The sequence below is a fragment of the Anopheles coluzzii genome, chromosome 3 (genome assembly GCF_943734685.1).
Source record: "Anopheles coluzzii chromosome 3, AcolN3, whole genome shotgun sequence".
In the NCBI taxonomy this organism is placed as follows: Eukaryota; Metazoa; Arthropoda; class Insecta; order Diptera; family Culicidae; genus Anopheles; species Anopheles coluzzii.
Window position 1 is genome coordinate 67,902,509 of NC_064671.1, and position 21,025 is coordinate 67,923,533.

At 47.1% G+C, this 21,025-nt stretch overlaps 1 protein-coding gene across 2 annotated transcripts in view; it reads left to right on the forward strand.

Moving 5' to 3' along the window:
• Positions 1 to 285: 285 nt before the first annotated feature.
• LOC120958589 (calmodulin) overlaps positions 286 to 21,025 on the forward strand; it is a 36,695-nt gene continuing 15,955 nt past the window's right edge. For both annotated transcript variants that reach the window (XR_007452726.1, XM_040381495.2), the window contains exons 1-3: positions 286 to 416; positions 783 to 1,575; positions 10,970 to 11,144. Coding sequence is in view for 1 of the 2 variants with exons in the window: in XM_040381495.2 (XP_040237429.1) it covers positions 1,573 to 1,575; positions 10,970 to 11,144 (178 nt within the window). In the remaining variant the exon portion in view is untranslated. The remainder of the gene's footprint in view (positions 417 to 782; positions 1,576 to 10,969; positions 11,145 to 21,025) is intronic.

Below are 21,025 nucleotides of genomic sequence, written 5' to 3' on the forward strand. Positions count from 1 at the left end.
ATCCTGCAGTGAAAACTGCGGCGTTCTTTCGTTCGTCCTGGGTTGAGGAGTTGAAAGGGGGTCGCAGGATCATGTGAGGATATGGAGGGGGGTAGAAGCAACCGCGTATTGCCATGGTAGCGAATCGTTCGTTTCTCACATGCACACACCTTTAAAGCGCGATGATTTTTTCCCACAGACACACACATACACAGTGACCTGCACCTTGATCGCTCGAATGTATTTCCGGCCCCTGCCTCGGTGCTTAAGATCTGTGCTGCTGAGGTGAGCGACCAGTCCGAGAGCAGTTGAATCCGAGTCGTCGTGGAAAACGGTTCTGAGTGTTCCGAGCACAAAAGCCAAACCCCTTTCTGACAACCAAGGTGACAGCGAAGTTTCGCAAACATCAACAACAACACACCGTGTGACTTGGTCGTGTGAGTGTTTTTTTTTCCTGTAGATAACAAATCCGCGATCCTGTGATAATGTTACGATCTGTTTGCCCCTGCTGTTGGTGCTGTGGAACATTTTGATGGAAATGTTTTTGGGGAAAATTTGTTCTAAATTTTTAAGAAATTTTTGATCAAATGTTTTCTTGAAAATTGTTTTTCGTATTTATATAAAAGAATTATAGCGACAAAATCTCGGAAAATCATGCATCTTCAAATAATTGTCATGAAAACACACACATCAACACCAGCGACAAACAATTGAAAATGAAGAAAATAATAAATAAAAACTGTGTGTTTATATAGTTTTCTCATAATTCCCTTTTCCATCTATTTTACTCCAAAAACTTCTAGTTATTATCAACCCCCATTCCGGTGATCGTTCGAGGAAAAATCTTCCCCCTTTACTACGCGAAAATCACCCGCACGCGCGTCTGTGTGTGTGTGTTGCGTAGCTTTTTCCCGGTCGGTGGCATTTGTGGTGCGGCGTTTTTTGTAACCCCGTAAAGTGTCTCCCTGTGTGTGTTAATGCATATACAGTGAGTACGAAAATTGCATCAGTGTGTGTGTGTGTGCGTAACGCGTCGCCAGTGCAAAAGTAAGATCCGTCGTTCGTGGTAAGAGAAAGAGAGAAAGAGAAGAAAAAACATCGCAAGCGAAGAAACGAACCCATCGGCATCGATACGCAAACACCGCATCACGGTGCACTGAGCGAGAGAGCGATAGCGAAAGAACGAGAGCAAACAGTTCTCGTTGCGTGTGCGCGCACCTCCTACCCCGTATCTGTGTGTTCGCGAGAAGGCGAGAGAGAGAGAGCGCAGCTGAGCGGCCGCAATAAGGGCAGAGAGCGTGCGAGAGCGATAACGTGCGCGCGCGCCTGTGTGTGTGTGTGTCCCGCAGTTCGACAGTGAAGCAGCACCGGACCCGTCAGTCCACTCTGAGCAGGCAGCGGAAGCAGCAGCAGCAGCAGCAGCAGTAAATCGTAAGCCGCAGTAGTTAGCAGTTGTCGCCCGAGAGTGTTCGCAGAGCCCAGCAGAGCGTCACCCGAGAAAGCAGCAGCAGCAGCAGCCAGTGTGCAAAAAGCAGCGAAACCACACACTACCACACCACCACTCCAAGCACCAAACACTCTTAGCAGCAAAAGATGGTAACTATTGAACAGGCACAGTGTGCGGAAGCCATTAACCCCCCTGTTTTTGGCCGTTTGCAGCGCGCAATCACTTCTTCCCTTTTTCAATTTCGGTTTTTTTGTTCGTTCTGTTCCGGTTGAATGGCCGCCTCGTGTCTTTTGTGTGGTGTGCCCCGTTTGCCAGCAGCCGCGGGGGCCATTGAAAGGCGAGGCTTTTTCGCACGGTGTATTGTTTCACGTTCATCGCAATATCTTATCAGTGTGTGTCTCCGTTGTCGTCGTCGTCTTCGTCCACCTGGCGTGCGTGCGTGCGTGTATGTGCAGAAATGTAGTGATATTATACGGTTCTCTTGTCTTCTCTCATACCCGCAATGGCGGCGGCGGTCCACCGTTTGCAAGCGAATTCACCTCGCAATATACATGCCGGATGTGTGGTGCGAATGGAGGATTTTTTTTATTGCTCGCGAACAAGCAAATGGCGCTAAGTGATTGTCATGCTGAAGGGGTTGAGAAGGGGAAGAAGAACAGGAGGCAGTGAACATTCACCTAGCACAGCGGGGGGATTGCGCCTACTGTGTGCTACCGCCACCACCCCTGGATGATGAGATGAGATAGTGTGCAGTGTGTGCGTGCGTGCGCGCGTGTGTTTGTGAGCTGATCAAAGTGTGCATGAAAACTTACCAAGGAGTTGGCTTCAAGTTTGCTAAAGATTGGTAGCCGCCGACTCCCTAAATTTGCCTCTTCAAGAAGGGACTACAGGAGAAACAGAGAGAGAAGGAAAAGGGTGGAAAAGGTTCTTCTATCACTCGGAAAACAGGGAGGAATAAAAACGACCTGCCCCGGAGTATTAGAAACAATAGAAGGCCTCCCCAATCATTGGACTTTTTGATCATTAAGTGAAAGAAGGAAAAGGTGAAATTGTTGGTAGAGGTAGCAGGGTGAAGCCCCCCCCCCCCCCTCCAGTAAGCCCAAAATATGGCTCGCGACCGAACCTCCTGGAAATGGAATCCGGGTCGGCCATATCTCTCTGTACCCGTGCAGTGTGTGTGTGTCTGTATGTGTGTCCTGTGCCTGTGTATGTGGCAATGCTGTGTGCTGCGCTACCGTGTAGTGTGGTGACGTTTACCCTCCTCTCCCCTTTTACAATCACACACACACACACACACACACACACACACACACACACACACACACGCGCTCACCGGTTGCTGTATAGGGTTTGAAGATGAAGGGGGCTAAAAGATTGTCACCACACACACACACACACACACAGAGCCATGCTACGGGGTTGTGGGGGATCTAGATAGGTGAAGGAGGGGTAGAGTAAAGAAGCAAAAACTCTGTCACCAATGAGTGTGTGAATCACAGCCTCCCCTCCCTTCCCTCCCTGTCTGTAGCCATTCCCTTTTTGTGTGTGCGAATTTCTAACCTCACTTTCTATGTCGGTTTGTGCACAATTCCACTCACAAAATCACCCCCCTCTGTGCGTATGTGTGTGTGTGCTTGTGAATTAAACGAACGCGCTCTCGCTCCCTTCTATTCTCCCCACCGCCCTCTCTCTCTCCCTCTCTTTCTCTCACCGTCATGTTGGGTTTATACTGCTTGGTTCGGTGGTTCTTGTTAATTATAACCTCCAAAATGTGTGATTCGCGCACTAGAGAGAGTGTGTGTGTACCGAGGGCGGCGGCAGCACATTCGGAGGGAGGAATTGATTTTTATTGTTCTTTCCGTTGTAGGCGGATGGTGAGGGCGAATAGGAAGAGAAGTCTTCCCACCTTCATGTAACTTTTTCTGTGTTTGCGGCAACGGGAAAAATACATGCTTTTTTGTGGTGGGCCGATTGTAAAAAGTGTCTAATGGGGGGAAGAGAGAGAGAGAGAGAAAGAGGGGAGCAAATGGCTTTGTAAAACGACGAAGTTGCTCTCAGCTTCACTGGGGCCGTTTTTTTCCTCGTTGCTTCTCACGAACACCACGTCGTCGTCCCTTCAAACATCTCTCTCGTTCTCTCTCCCTTGCTGCGCGCCCCCCATATGTGTGTGTGTGCGCACACCAACTTTGAAAGGTTTCTTCTCTCCGGGGCGCACACACAACACCGCCTAACATTGATCCCGTTGCGACATTGAAGTGCTGCTGCTACTGCGAGAAAACACGCAACTTGTGTAAAACACGAGAGCGAGAGAGCGATATATAGAGAGAGATAGAGAGAACGTTCCCGGCGGAGCGCGAGAAGGATTCGCGCGCGCGGCAAATTGCCCTCCCTCGCTCAGCGAAACCGAGTTTTACCGCATTGCGGGTTTTTTCTCAGCGGGTCTCCCCTATTTTCCCAACATGCGCCGCGCTCTCATCATCTTCATCGTTCCGTTGTGCCCCGTGGTGGTGTCTCTCGGGGTCCATGTGTCGGCTGAGGCCGGTAGAGGGGTGACGAGCAGCGAAGGAGGAACGATTGTGATCCGGCCTCTGAGCCGCGCGTTTGCTCAATTGATCATCATCTTGTTGATTAAAATGGAAAAAAGGAAAATAGCAGCAGCAGTAGCAACCGCATGCCTTGGAAGAGGAGGAAGGGTGGGGACGGGTTTCTTCTTTTTATTTGTAAAACCGTTGCGAAAATGTTACTCATTCCGCGCACACACACATACACGTTGCAGTGCAGTTTTGCTTCCGGGAACTGCTTCTTTATCGCCGGCTGTCGCCGTCTTGGAGTTTTGGCAAATAGTTTTCCGTGTTGGTGGGGGGGTTGATGGTGGTGCAAAAGTGGGTTAAATTTCCTGTCCCGTTTTAGTATTGTATTGAAGGCACATCAGCACACGCCCGCCGCCCATACAATAAGCGCAGGAATGTCCAGAAATGGGAAGAGATGAGCTCTAATGCCTACTTTGATACTGTAGCCTGTAGCCGCTGATTTTGCTCTAGTGTGTGTGTTAGATTCTTCGCCGAAGTAAAGGGGTGAACAAACACACACACTCTCTCTCTCTCTCTCCGGTTTCTCTTTCCTGATTGCACCAGCAAATTGAGAGCGAGAGAGGGTGCAAAAACAGGCCCGCATACACATACACACACATACACAGTCACAGACTCACCCCTTAATGCTTCTCAACCCCCGGAATGGTTGTGCACACCACATTCCCGCGCACAAACACAGCCGTGCGCGCGCTCGCCGTTGGAACCGTTTATGGCCGTTGGAATTAAATTTTTGAACCCTTGTGGTTTCTTCCCCCTGTGTTTGTGTGTGGGAAAGAGAGCTAAAAGGAGAACTTTACCTTAGAAAGGGGTTGTTTTTTGGTTCGTTTATCCTTGCAAGTACAAAAACTGGATTTGTGTAAATCACCTACTTTTTGTGGAAGAGGGAAGACGGGTGGACACCTTTGTGGTGGTATGTGTATGTCTTGTTGTGCATCTGGAGTTCGTCGTACTGATAAAACAGGGGGGATGTCGCTCGCGGGGGTGTGTGTTATCAGCCACTCCTGATAAGCGGGCCAGGTATGCAATTAGATCTGGGAGGTGGTGGAGGGGGGTGTTACAGGATTGCTTTTATCATCATCCCCGTTTGGTGAACAATGGAAAAGCGCACCTTCCCTTATTTATGGTACCCCCTCCCCCTTTAATTGTAGGCTTCCCCTGTGCCACAATTCCGTGTGTGTGTTATGCAATGGGATTTTACAATTGTTCGTTTCCGAAAAAAAAACTAGAAACACCTTATTTTTGTATTGTCATGTTACACCTGCTCAACTCCAACTGCGCCTGTCTTGCTGTGTGTTACCTTGCGAAGAAGCCTTTTCAAAATTTCATTCCCCCACAAAGTTCTGTCCTTTTAGAATATGCTTCCCCTTCGGCGCACGGGTGGTAGTGCTGTGTAAATAAGATTACCATTATGCCATATTTCCTATTGGGAGCCGATGGGCGATGGGAATACATGAGCTTTTGGGACGCCTTGTCCGCTACTGGTTGTGTCTCCCTATCCATTCGTTTTGTTGCGCCTGTTTTGGGTTCCAACTGGAATGGCGACGACACACTGGGGAGCCTCACACACCAACTTCGTATGGCTATACCTGTGTGACAATTAACAGAATCGGGGTTTTGTACCGTTTGGCCCAGAAAGTCCACATCGCCCATCGTCGTCGTCCAGCCTACATGTACTTGTCCCAACAGGCTACGCACGTTCCGCTCTTCCAGCAGCGAAGCGAATTAACCAGCCTTCAAAATCCAATTAGAATCCCAAACGACAAAGAGTTTCTGTGTCTGTGTGCGTTTCCAGCGCGTATGGCTAGTATCCCACGAGTTAGAAAGGGAGGCTCCCTTCTCACCACCTCCCTCTCAACCACTTTCACTTTGATTGGCTTGGCCTCTGATTGGGTCGAGCTTTTCTCACCTTGTCTCTTTCCTATTAGATCCCCAGTTTTCCGGTTAGTTTTGAATGTAGTGCCCGAAAAATGAAGTAGCAGAGGGAGAATGGTGATGAGGCAACTAATGAACTTGCCTCCTGCCCCAAACGGTGATGATGAGCGGCCGTCGGTCCTCTTTACGGATAATTTGATAGGATATGGGTTATCTGTGGGCTGTGCTGACACGTCCTCAGCTCAAAATGTTAGGCCCACCCAGATGGTTTTGCCTGTAGAACAGTCCCCAGCCACTCCCTTGTTGGTATCTTGTTGGTTCATATCCTTCCATGGGATAATTTGTTTCCTGTCTGCGCACACTGAGACGTACCCACTCTCGTACAAAGACCAGGATCGATAAGCCCGGTGACCTAATTACGGGATGCGGCGCTTTGTTTGCAGCTTCTATGTCGCTAACTTTGAGCTGTAGAGAGCATTTGCTTGTAATGCTTCGAATTTCGTCACAGATTCGCACAAAATTGAAAACTTTAAACAAAAAAGGCTAAATAAGTAGTTTCATTGTACGCCCAAAAGTATATTTGATTTGGGGATTTGCAATTAATTTACCTTGACGTATTTTTCCTATTTTTTAGACACCATTAACGAATAACTTGAAATATGCAATGAATAATACAAACAGTGCTGTCCGTCAGACATGTTACACTTTGCACGAATAAACTCACTCATTCGTCATCTCTAGGCAAACACGTTTAGGAGGATAAGCAGCAATGACAAACGTATTCGTCATTCATATCTACAAGGCGTGAATTCAAGAACCAACTTCCAAATCAATGACTAAACCTGCATCAGGAAATTCCCTTTCTTACTGCAAAGGAAGCTAGCAAAAAAACTCCCCAAAACCCATATGCATCAAACTGAAATAGGAAGACCGGCTCACAGGCTGTGATACCATTGCGCGTAACACAAACGCCGCGAATCATCAAAAGAAGGTACCCACTGCGCACACAGTGCAAATCAAAGGACTGAAAATGCGGTTGTGATACACGCTCGCCGCACACCGATTTGACTTGGGGGATATTTACCTTCTCCGCAAACGTGGCGCAGCCACAGAGCAGCAGCGCCGCACTCCAATCTGCAGGCGACGGTGACGACGATCTCACGGGCATGCAAGAAACACACACCCCCCGGTGACCCGGAGCGCACACACGAGCGCGCGGGGGTCGACCACTATACTTGTCGATTGTGTGTCAATTTGCCCAGCGCGGGCGTTTCGGCACGGTGATATGGATGGTGGTTCCTGTTGCAGCAAAACTTTTACCGGGTCTGTGTGTTGCCTCCTTCTCGGGGCTGTTTCTTCTCCTCCTGCCCAGACCGAGGGGGAGAGAGAGTTGCACAGATGCGTTTTTGTTGTTCGTGGGGAATGTGTGTGCGTGTGTTTTTGTTGCAGCTCATGCCAGCGAAACACCACCAGCGCGCGGAATCCCGTGATATGTGATGTGGCGCACTATAGTGGCAACAAAACAGCAGCAGCAGCAACGCACCATCATCGTTCCCTGTGTGTGCGGGGCCTCCGACGATGTGTTGGAATGTTATTTTTGGGACACCTTCTGTGTGTACCACCCTCCCCTGCCCGTACGAGTGCGCCCTTCCCCTCTCTTGGTGTGGTATAACGGGTACCGACGGGTTTTCTCTTCCTCCGTGGGCCGTGCGACTGTCCGCGCTCAGCGTTTAGTGTGTGCGGCGGGGGGAGTTTTTTCGGTGTCCGTGTTTTGGGAAATGTATTTTCGATTTTCACCGGCTCGGCACACCGGTGTGTTTTAGGTCTCTCTTTCTCTCTCTCCTTCACTCTGTTTCTCTATTTCTGGGTGTGTGTGATATCCGGCGAACGGAGGAGGAGAAGACCCTGTTGCACCGGTTCTTCGCTGACTCAGGCTGCAGGTTTTTCTTTTTGTGTTTCTTCTGTACGCGCTGTTGATGTTGCGGTTCGGTGCGGGGCCACCATTCCATGCATTTCTGTTTGTTGGCCGATATTGGACCACTCCTAAGCCATCAGTAGCTCCTCGAGAGAGTGTGAGAGAGAAAGAGTGACCAGTCCAGAGGGTGCATGTGGTGTGGGCTGTGTGTGTATTTCTTGGCACCGCACTGCACATGGTGGTGGTGATGTGTTGTTTTTGTTTTCCATTCCGTGTCCAGTGCATGGATTGTGTTCTTGTCCAAATTGCAATTTTCCCCACATCTGGCACACAGCACGAAAGATGGAGGGGGATGATGGAGGAGCAAGAGGGTTTTGAACACACCAAAATTGAAATGCAATTGGAGCAACACTCGGTTCGATATTTCGGCCTCAGTTTCGACCCCGTGTGCAACAAATATTCTTATTTCGGCCTGCAAAGCGAGAAAAGAATGCCACCAGAGGTCAAGAACGAAGATGTCAAAATATAACACATCAGACACACACACACACACACTGCTCACATGGCATGATGTTGGCGGTTGAGAGGGTTCCGTGCTTTGGAATTGTGTGCTGGCTGCTAATAATGAGGGAGGCGCGCAACAATTGCCATTATGTTTTGACAATCAGTGTCAAGCAGCCAAGTTGATTGGGAAGTCCGCAACAACTAGGCATACCCCGAGGGGGGAGAACACGTGAGTGTGGCGCCTCCGGGGCGGGGTCAGCCTGTTGCAATGACGTACACTCACCTGTGTAATTTTTTATGGAATTATTACGGTTGTGTCAGTTTCAGTTTGCTTTATTTCACACCCTGAATCTAACACGAGCTGTACACCGGTGAAGCTCTGATATCATCTAACATCAGAAATTCCTGCAGTGTGCTTGCTCAACGAAGCAAGAAGAATTCTGCAACATGAGCTGCTCTCTCTGCCGTCCGGTCATGCCTAGCATTACAGTCCAACCCCAAGGCAAGGGCGACCTCCACCAATACCGGGTGTATAAAATTGTCACCTTATTAAGATGGTTTGCTTGCCTTGTCGCCGCTGGTTGGTTGCTTGTGTGACTTCATGTAGAGCACACCAGAGAGAGAGAGAGAGAGAGAGAGAGAGAGAGACAGAGAGGAGATCACAAATTGTAAAATGATGACGAGATCATCTCTATGCGGGCTTCCGAACGGCTTATGCTCTGGTGTTGTCTACTCAACGCGCATCTGTAGTAGTGGTGTAGTAGTACCAGCACACACTATCTTTTTTTTTTTTTTTCAACACACTCTCTGCTGACCGGTTTTGTTGCCGGTGTTGTTGCCCCGTTTCTCTACACACATGCGGCCGGTTAGACTGTGCGTGTGTGGAATACACCGTGTTCAGAGAGAGAGAGCGAGCGAGCGAGCGTCTGTGTTGGTTGGTGTGGGTTAAATCGGTCAATCGCCAACAGTCGGCGGCGGCAACAGTCCAATTTTGGGGGAGGTGTGGTGGTCTTTCGAGTGGACAATTAAGAAGATGATCTTCAGGAGGTGTATGAATCGTAAACGCTATGCGATGCTTACGGTTCGATTGTTTTATGCATTATATTACAATTTTGCTATGATATGGTCTTGTGCCATGTATCAATTGTCTAGTAAATGATTCCAAACACGATCGTATGTGTTGGATCGGGCGGGGTAGCTACTGTGGACACAGTCCTTCATAGCTTGTCAGGCACACGTGTCCAGCAAGTGACACCGTCGTTCGACGTCGACGTCGCTGGGTCAGAAGAGAGTGAAGGAGTGGCAAGAGACGACACTTTCCAACATTGATTCGCGCGAAGGTATACGACATGCATATAAATAATGTTTAATGATTCTCGAATAACTTGTCGCACTCCGCGTGGCATAACGGGTAACGCGGTGAACGCACGGACGGACCACGTTGGTCGTTGGCATTTTGCATCTCTCGCTCCACCATCGCATATTCGCTAGGAGTCTTTTTCCTTCTACTGCATTAGAGAGAAGCGGGATGGTGTTGTTCTAAATTGATCAGTATGTTGAGCGTGCGTTGCATTATATGTGTGTGGAACGGCTCTAGTTTCTCTTTTTCAGCCTTCTGAAGCATCAGAAAACAGCGGCCAGATTGTGGGAAAGCAAACGAGATCCTACTCCAACACCCACCACCACCGCCATACTATGCTATGTGTTGCTTGATTGATGACATCGTTTGTTTGGAGCTTGTTTGGAAGATGGCCGATTATTTTATGACTCCTCGGTGTGTAGTGGTGAAGCGGCGGCGCGGCACTGTGATTTCCCCGCTTCGTTTGGTGATGGTTTTGTGTAAGCCGGCGGAAGATTTACAAAGCGGAAGAAAAATATCTAGAATTGACCTCCGGAGCGCACAGCCATGGCGCAAAAATTAATCTTATTTCTCACGGCCAGCGGGAGCGTGAGATACTGTGTGACGTGTGTTTGTTGTATCACGATAATCGCATCTTTCCCCTTTTCGCAAATCCGGAAGTCACTCTTGGCGGGGCGCAACCTTTATTTGAGTTTGGGGTCGATGTTTCGTGACCACAGGATGATTTGTCGTGTTCGGAAAGATTACCACGTGCGCTTATGCGCCTTCAAAACATGTTGATGAATGGGAAAGAGGGGGCGGGAAAAACTCCCAGCCAGTACTACCACCAAAAGCAAGATGTTATAAATTTGCCCCAATCAATCAATCTCCACAGGTAGAGAGAAGTTCACGGCAAGCCATGAAATCCATTACACACACGTGTGTGTGGTGCTCACTGTGGTGGAGGGCCAGCCGAACATGCCAGCCGAAGATTGAGTTGTTGTGTTGGTGCGAAAGTAAGATTAAGCGTGTTGTAATCATTCTGGCTCGTTTCCGGGTAAATTATGTCGGGCGGCGCTGGAAGAAGCGGCGTGAAAATATTTAGATCCACAGTGTCATGAGGACGAGCGGCAGTGGTGGCCGCGGTAAGCCAGCCATTCAACCGGAGCAAAAACATTCCCATATACACAAATTAGTTCACCGTCTTAAATATTGTTTTATTACCCATTACACACACCGCCTGCTTGTCAAAGTAATAGTGCGCAAACACTAACCACACCACCGCTCTGTTTTCATCTTTCTTCCCTAACTCCTCCCCACAGGCCGATCAACTTACGGAAGAACAGATCGCTGAATTCAAAGAAGCGTTCTCGCTGTTCGACAAGGACGGCGATGGCACAATCACCACCAAGGAATTAGGCACCGTGATGCGATCGCTAGGCCAGAACCCCACAGAAGCTGAATTGCAAGACATGATCAACGAAGTCGACGCGGACGGTAAGTAGTGTTGCAGGCGACGGTTGAGTTTTGTATGCTTTGCAATTTAATTGGGCGGGATACAGGGGGGACGAACATTCGTTAGAAAATTCCTCTTTTGGCGCGCGGCATCCGGCAACTTTTTAATGGATGATGGTGGCCGAAGTTGTTCCCATGTCGCGGTTGCTTAGTGGAATGAATGGAGCAGATGAGATATCATGCTTCAGTTGATTCTTGATCAAGCATTCGTTTAATACCATCCCGTACATACTGGATCGTTTATTGGACGATGTCCACTAATCAGGTGACACGTCATATTCCGGTATCGGCTGTGAACAGCTGAACTTCTTGAGTGCGTTAGCAAATGGCAACATAAGATTGGTTGATGATCGATGGGAGAAGCGGACGCTTTTTGTCACTCTTGGCCTGCAACAGTTCGGTACTCGGTTTCATCGGTTTTTGGTTGAATCGTAGTTGATTGAAATTGAAAGTGGAATTAAATTTAAGATGATTTTATTTTAATATGATCGGGTTTTTTAGCTGTGGGGCACTTTTTTTATTCTTTCTTAGTTGAAATGAACTTAATGTAATGGGAATTGCACTCTATAGCACCCATGTTCGACAAATCCAATAGGAATTTCCAAGGAGCCTATGCAAAAAGGGTACCATAGGGTCCAATATCTGGGGAATATCTGGACTAATATCGTTCAGTTGCTGTGCATCTCCAATCAGAAAGGCTTCTTGAAAGGTTGTACTCATTTGCTTCTTTGCACAAAGATTGTACACACGTAGCAGTGGCATTTTTCATGTCTTGCCCCCGCAATCAACATACTGTGAAAAGGTGATGGTGGCGGCATATCTCACGAGAGACGACCTCTCCTTTATTGGAAAACTTACCCCCCATGCACACACACACACAGTGTGATGATTGGTGTTTGGCGCGCTTCTGTAGCTCTGTACTCTCCACAGCGGCACGCGATCGGCGCATTAATCACCACCCTCCTCAGCAAAAGGGTTTTGCAATCAGATTCGTATTATTTTCCTGGACCCCACACAACCACCACCCGGCAGCAGGGGGGACTCCTGTTCTTCTGATGTTTGCACACACCTGAGTTGGTTGGTAGTGGTTCGCGGCCGGGTAGTAATGATGGTGATGACCATGGCGATGTTGTATTTGATTGTGACCTTCGATAAAAGCATGATGCCATTACAAGAAGAGCGATGATGGTGGTGGTGTATTTAGGAACCAAATTTTGGGCCACCGCGCGGCCAAAGGTCACATGTAAAGTTTCCGACTCAGGGTTGAATGGTAGCTGGTGGCCTCCTTCCCTAAACCGTTGTGTGACTTTGAGGGGCCTTTTTTTCTTATCCAATCTATCCAATGATGTTTCACGATGGGGACTACCCGGTATGATGGTGGGAATTGCACAATTTCCAGAGCATTATTTGCTGCTTGCTGGTGGGACTCCCATTAACTTCGTCACCTCGTCGTTAAAGGTTGGTACACTCAATCAGCCAGCCTGCCCGACACACAAACGCCACTTGACACACGTCTTGTTTCAGTGTCCTTCTGTCTAATGGAAACCGTGTGAGAGAAAATGAGTTTCGGAAACTATATCGATCGTCGTCGGTCGGGCACGACAAGGACCAACTTGCTGCACCAGCTTTATAAGACGTGACGTGGCACTGAGCAACTATTTCCCAAGCAATACTGCTTTGGCGAGAGGGTCCAGTGCAGGAGGAAATGGGAAAACTAGGAAATCATAAAGTAACACCGCGAGCGCGCGCGCACTGCGGTCATTAATTGGATTTCTAGTGAAGGGATTGTGCTTCTTGTCGTCTGTCCTACACACACAAATCTAGTTTTAACCGTCGTTACTCTGCTGCGTTCATTCTGCGGGTTCTGATGGCGGGGTGTGCACTATGAAATGATGATTACATACGAAACTGAAATATATGTAGCAGGAAATGAGATCATCCGTGTGAACACACACACACACAAGGACACGAGCCTTGGAAAGCCCCCGGTTTTGTGTGCCACATGGGAACAGTCGGACGTGGCTAAGTTCTTCCAAAGAAGAAGGATGTGAGACGGAGCCAGGTCGCCGGTGTATCCTGATTCTGAAATTATTCCGAAGGACCTCTCGCTGCCGCACATTGACCGACACTCCGAGTCCATAGACGAGGACGAGAGAAAGGACGATGTGTGAGGTTAAATGGATTTGAATAAAAAGGTCAAAAATAGAACTTACCCACTTACGCTGCCGTCGTCGGTGTCGGTCTGTAACTCTTCCCCGGAAAAAAGAGAGTATTTTGTTTGTGTGTGGGAAAATACATACGTAGGAAGTAGGAAGTAGGAAGGAAAGGGAAACCTGGGCGTGAGGAAATAAGTTATTTTATCGTAATGAATTATTCATTAAAATTTATACCAAGCTCTTTGGGAGCGAGAGAAAAACTTAGCTTCCATTTAAATGTTTCTTGACCCCAGGACCCTCCTCCATATGCATGACTGGGGAGGCGGAAAGTAACGCTTTTTGGAGGTTTTGGACGAATAAACTTCCGCTAAATGCAGCGATGGAAGGAAAACTTTTTCATACACTTCCGTATTGAATATTAAACGGGGGGTAGAAAATAAAAGTTAAGTAATAAGCAGATTATTATATCCATCTGCTCCTTCCTCCAAGTTTTCTCCTCAAAACTCATTAAAATTTGAAACAATTCTGAATAGCAGCAAAACGTGTTTTTTTATGTCTCGTTTTTGGTTTAAAAGTACCTTTTTGGTGTGCTGCTGCTGTCGTTCACCAATTATCTTTTATCACAAATTCAGCACGTGCTCGAGCGATAAGAGGGGTCCTCTTTGGTGTGCGTGGATGCTACCTTTAAAATAATTATTCCTCGCTCGTAATCTTCTAATGAGAATATCATTATTAGTAAACCAGAAGGAAGATTATTTCGATCAGCGCTCGCCTCTCAACCCGATTGTGCCTTACGCGGTTCGATCCGGTGTTATTCGATCCGCAGTATCGAATATTGGCTCCCGTAATGAGTATTTTCCTTTCGGTGTCTGTGTCCCCTGCTACTGGTTGTCCTTTTCAGCTCAGCCATCCACTGCGGCGGTGTTTGGCGCTGCAAACACGATATCAATAATGATTATGTTTGAATCTCTTTTCGCGATTCGTGTTACGTGCGCCGCGCGCGCGTTTTGTATATTTTGTTGGCCTCATTATTATCAGTTACCGCCACGTTTCGAAGCGGAACTGGAAATTAATTAACGGACAGAAAAGCCCGAAAATAATCAACATCATCATGAAGTACGTGGCGGCGGGCTTCGTCACCCACGTAGCAGCAGTGCTGAAATTGATTTATTTTGCGCTATTCTCTGGCCTGTCGTGTGACTGAAACAAGTGGGAAAATGTTGCAACAGCAGATGTAATTCAGTATACAATTTCTAATCCTGTGTTTTATCAATAGAGAGAATGCACGTGTGTGTTTAGGTGTTGTGTAAGAGCCCGTTGTACCGTGTGTTGGCTAACTTTTATTGGAAGAACGTGGCCTCGCCTAGAGCACGATGTGCTAACCAACCGCACTGCCATAATTGAAATATGTGGGGGGCTATGCTAATGGAAAACGGGTAAAAGCCACCGCCCATTTGTTTACTGGCCTGCGCTGGTGTGCTCTGATGGGTGTGTGTGAAACCCTGGACAGCACCACGTTCTTGCACAACACCTTTTTTTGGTATGTGTGTGTGAGTTTGTTTTGTTTCAATTTGTGGCAAATTGACTTCTTTTGGAGGTTTCCAGCGAAAACGATTGCATATTGTCTTTGCATATTTATCCGATTTTTTGTTCGGCTTCTAGAACGTACCAAAAAGGCATTTAGTGTGCCACGAAACGCTGCGCTCGCACCAACAGTGAAGCGCAACAGTGTGCTATCGCCGTCGCCCATCCTTCCGTACAGCGGGAAGCCAGGAAGGAGGAAAAGGAAGGAAGAGGAGGAGTAGCAGGTAGTGAAGATATCGATCGTTTTCCAGCGGTAGAAAAAAGGGCTACAGTAGCATGACGGTAGCGCAGCAAACCCCAGCTAAATACCACCACCGCACCGCGAGCGTGTGTGTTGTGCGCAAGCCCATCCACTGTTAACAGCGCACACACAGATCCGAAGATAGAGAGTGAGATAGGGGAAAAGGCCGATAAAAGGTGCTCGCCTCTCCACTCTTCCAACAAGAGAGATAGAGAGGAATTTCCAGAAAGATATACCAACGTTTTCACCTGCTGTTCTCAAACCCCTCCGGAAAGTGGTGTGCCCGAGGGCGCTGCGGAAAAAGCTTTCCCTCCGTAAAAAAGAAGAGCCCCAACTCTCACGCTCTCTCACATTACACTAGTACACCGAAAACTGAATAAAAGCCACACGACGACGAACCCCTCGAAAAGTGTTTCGTTGGATTTTCGGGGTTTTGTAGTTTGCTGTGAGAGGAAATAGAGACCCAGATGGTTGATGGTTTTTCCGAGCGTTTCACAACCCCCAAAAGAAACTGTTACTATGTTTCAAACTCTTTGTGTATGTGTTCGTGAGCTTTCCAGGTCGACTCTCTCTCTCTCTCCCACTCTTTCGCAACTTGTAAGGCCCGCATCGCCGTCACCCAAAGCAAACCTGGTAACAAGCCACAAAATTGTGTGAGAATGAGCTTTACACACTGCATACGGCAACGAGATAGAGATACACACCTGGAATTTCTCAAATACCTCTTGCCTCCTTCCAGAGCCATCCAGAAGGATATCCATGGCTCCCATGTTCTCTTACCTCTGACCCCTTTTTGCTGCAAGAAACGTTCTGCGCAATAACAAAGTGTAGCGCAGCACCAACTCCGTTGTACCTTTGCGCTACTGCATCAAAGCTGCTACTCTGTTGCACACTCCTCTTGGCTTACAGCAGCATCAGAGGGAAAAACAAACATGCCACAAAGAAGCACAACTACGAGAACGTAGTAGCGAGTTGTCTGATGCTCGTCGTCGTCTGCGAAAAAGGCTGTCGGTGGGTACGGCTGGACACACAGGAAATGACACGTCCGCTTGATTAATAAACGTGTCACGCGGGATGAGATGTTCGGGGAGCAGCAGGATACGCGTGATCGGAAAAGAAGGAGAGTTTGGGTGAAGATGACAGACACATATGTTGTGGTCTTCCCAGCTCTCTGATGGATTTAACCACAGCTGCTGGAGAAAATCTGCTTAATTCCTTAAAATACGCAAACAAAACTACGATTTAGGATGAAGAATTGGAAGTAGCTACAAATATTACTACAAATAGAAAACAAATATGTTGTCTAAATGTCGATGCATGATAAATATAGAATGACGGAATGTTACACAAATTCCTCCACAATGATTAGGCACAGCCTAATATAATTCACTGCCGCTGACAGTATCTCTTGATGATGAGATGGAGTAGTCGGTAGTGGTGACGTCAGTCCAAAGCGTGTCTGTTTTTAGAGCGTCCATCATCATCTAATCCTGATGAGGGAGAGGTGTATGGTCCTATTCGCTGGCGTCAAATTCTTCCGCTTTGTGTTCCATTTTCTTGTTTTCCATTTCCCCCGTGGCATTCGTGACGACAATGTGGAAATTGCCAAGGATATCACTATGGAAAAATAGAAACGGCGTTGGGAATAGTGGCGACGACCACGACGACGACAACGACGATGATGGTGTATCGGTGCTGTTGGCGTCGTGTCTATCCATCTCCTACATACTCTCGATCTTTCATCGTCATCGTCGCCGTTGTTTTCGTTGTTCCATTAAAATACTCCAAGGAATTGGAATGCTTTCGACTCGTTTTTTTTATTTTCCTTTTTTTTAGGTCGATAAGAAGTAAAAATGAAGCAAACGAATTGGGCTCTCCTCGTCTCCTACAGTCCTAAACCCCGGTAGCAAGGGCTTCCACCCAACGTCTTTCGCTTCGGTTCCTATTTTTCCACCCAATTCTGGTTGGTTAAATATAGCGCATCCCCTGCTTTTATGGCAAACAGAAGAAAAAATAGAAAGAAATGGGAAAGCTTTCAAGGAGTTGTCATTGCGGCCCAAATTTCGTGTCAACACACTGTGTGTGTGTGTCTTTTTTTGGAATCGTACCAAAATTTCAATCACGGAAGGGATGAACGACCCGCACGAAGGAGAGAAAGAGCGTCTTTTTTTCTGTATGTTTGTGTGTGTGTGTCTAGTGTAATGAGTGGCTTTTTAGAAGGAGCACAGACACAGAGCACTGTAGGAGTGTAGTTTCCTGGATTTGGCTCCAATTTTCTCGGTTCACCCCTCGAACGAACGAACGAACCAGCGCCGCCTTATCGAAATGTTGCCATGAAAAATGGCAGCTATTGATTTTCCGGCTTTCTTGCACTTCAGCACTTTCTAGGAGTTTCCCGAAACGGCACCACCATATCTCCTTAGCCTGGCTTCTTTTGCTGGTTGGTTTGGTGTGTGTGTGTGTGTGTGCGTGGATTGGTGTCTAGTCTCTTGAACACAAAGCTCTCCTTTTCACTCCAGCGCTCTTCCACTTCGCTTATCCCCTCTTAATGATGGTGGTTTGTGTTGTTGTTTTCTTTTTGCCGGAATTGTGTTTTTGGGGTGTTTTTTTTCCGTTAGTGTGCCGTTGGTGGTGTCCGATTTTCGAAAGCCGATTTATTTTTTGCCCACTTGTTTGTGCCGTTTCGATCGAAGAAAGTCTGCAAGTCGTCGGTTTTTGGGAGTGTAAGGTGGGCACCGAAAATGGCTTCTCAACAACCCACCGTGTGCAGTTGCCAATTTGTAAACAAACATGCGAAACACAAGATGCAAGAGAAAATCCGCTTTTCCCCGTGTTGTTGGCTGATCAAAGCAATATAGATACACGAGAAAGCTCACTCTCTCCGCGCCGCCACACTCCACATCCGACAGCAATGGGGATTAGTGTTTTGTGATGGGAAAAGATGTCAGAGTTTCCGCTCTGTCTCCTGTTGTCTTTGTACGTCAATTTATTTTGGATCCCTGAACTCCTTCTCTGTGTGTTGTGTTGGTGGGCTAAACGACGAGGGAGGTTTATCAAGATCGGTTCCTTGTACGCGAAGGATCGGTGCCGTTGAATGATGGGTTTCCCCTTTCCCCCCGCTTCCTCTACTCTTCTTTTCCCTTTTAGCAGACAGCAGGAAAGGATGGCCATTACAAATTGTCAAATGGAGTAATTTACAACCTTGCGGTGATAAAATGGAAGTAAAAAACGAGTTCCCATTTGTACAAAACCCGCCCGGGTGTTGGGGGTACCGTTTTGTGTGCTCCAAAGTAGGGCAAGTAGTATCACAAAAAAAGGATCCCTTTTTCCCTTTATAAAAAGATGATGGAGAGGGGGATTGGATGGTTTGTGGCTCATGAGCAATTACGAATGCAAAGTATACACGTGCGCGCGCTGTTAACCGGATGTGGTTTTTGAAATAATAGTCTTGCACAAAGTGGTTGTGGTGCAGTAGCACTGGGTACACAACAGCTTTTGAGAGACGGAAGTGTACAACTTCTTGTGTGTTTGTGTGTTTAAAACGATGTTGTTTTGTTATTGTACGGATAGAAGAAGGCTGTTTTTACAACACACAGTTGGTGGCGGGAAGAAAATATAGAGCAGAGTGAAGAGGGGATTTGGTGGTGGCTTGACGTCACCATGAGTCGTCAAAACCGCATACTAAATTGCAACCGAGACCCTCCTAAATTCACTCCCCCCGTACCATTCCCTCGTCAACAACAGAAGCAGCAGCAGCACTCACGTTGTGAATGGGTTGTTGTGTGTTGTTTATTACGGGCTTACTGTAATTATATACCCCAAACCATCTTTAGCTGCTGTGGGTCTGCTCCAGTGATGGTGGTGGTGATGGGTTGGTCGCGCTATGATGGTTATGAAAAGGTTAAGCCAAGTACTGGGCGACTCCATTTGCTGCTTGCGCACGAATCATATTTCCGCAAAGCGGGCAAATGCCGAAGGAAGAAGTTACGGGTGAGAGGGACAAAAGGGCACAATTAATTTAAAATGTAAATTATGATTTGTTGCCATTAGTAGTGTGGGGTGTGTGGGGTGGTACGGTACAGTACTGTGTGTTATCTGATTACTATATACCCGCGATACACGAGAGAGAGCGATGCAATCTAATGTTGTGCAAGCTCTCCATCCGGCATTAATAATCGGGTTGTGGAAGTTGTGTATGTGTATTGCGATGCTTTTGCTACTTCCTTTTTCCCCCTTTGTAACTACTTTCTACATTATTTAAAGTGGGTTATATCGCTGCCAAGGAATGGGCAGAGCCATACTGAGAAACCATTACACACCTTATTTATAGCATGAATGGTGGCTGGTATCGTTGTACTACTACTAAAGCTTCTCTTCAGTGTTAATGTGTGAATTACATGACCTTTTTTTGAACACTTGGGCTTGAGCTGTCCCGGGAAAGCTTCCTCCTCTGCTTACTCGAAGTTTCTAGAGCTTTCTGTTGTGCGTAATTTTGCTCCCATCCTGCTGCGTCGGTCGATTTTGCAAGCACACCAAGCGGTACATTTGTGCACTCCAGGGAAAATGATAGCCGGCGGCGACAGGACACCAACTAGCAAACCTACACCACGCAAAGACCGGCCAAAAGCAGGCTAGCCGGAACCTATTCTACTGGGCTTGTATACACTCTACCATCATATGTAATGACCCCTGCTGCTGCTGCTGCTGCTACTTCCCCCTGGGGGAGGATTGATTATAGCCTGTGTGCGTCCTTTGACATAGGGTTTGCATTTTTTGTCGCCCCTTTTGTTGGACACACGAGACGACGACGATGACTGCACACAGGTCACGTACCATAATAATCTGATAGTGGAATCTCTATTTAGCGCTCTTTCCCTCTCTATCATCGTCTGAAGGCAATTCTGGTCTGCTGTATCCTTAAGCTGTTTTAAGCTTAAGCGCAAGGAAAGGTTGATGCAGGTTAGAAGAAAATGGATGGCAGCAGCAGCAACCAACCAACCAACCAACTCCATGCCATTTATTGTCTCGTTTTGTCCCGGATGCTTCAAATCCCTGTGTGATCCCTACGGTCTTGCGAACAAATAAGGATGATACGGGCGTGTTCCTTATTATGTGTGAATTAGCTGCTTCGTTTCAAAATGTTGTGTAATGTAATTCAGAAACTTTTCATTGCCCAATTTCACTATAAGTGTTTTACCTTCATAAAAAAGGCCTTAATCGATGATGTTTCTATAATTCTTTCGTTATTGGGCCCCTTTTCCCTTTTAATATCGTAGACTGAAATTTCAGCCTATCAGCTATTTACATTGTATAGCAGTTTTCGATCAGCTATCAAAGTGGGTATAATATACAGGTAGACATATCCCAAGGTGTTTAGAAGGTTGATTTTTATCGCTTCTGCTTCTGAATGAAGTGTGTGTTGTGTTTTCGTCAAGTTACCAGAAAACTTTCTTATTCTTCTTTTTCTTCAGACTGGCTATGGGAACACCTGGTGTTGCGAAATACATACAGTTTGATTATAGATTCCACCACCTGATCTCTTTAATGCCTCTTGGGACAAATGAAAACAAGACGTTATTTTGCCATTTTTTCGAGCAGGTACTCGAATCTAATTCTAGCTTTGAGGCTGAAATAATCTGAGGCTAGTTTTGTGTGTGGTTTTGTACGGAGTCGGCCGCCAGCTGTCAAACTCCATATAAAAAAGCTGATTAGTATCATAAAGGCCCCATTATTGTTTTGTTCCTTAAAAAGCAAATATGTCTACATTCAATATCAAACCAAGAGCAGAGCACAATGCGCGTGATGTCGTCATTTGCAATAGTGTGTAGCTGGTTCGCCCTTCTAGCTTTTTCACACCTGGTTAAATTACGTCAATGTGTGGT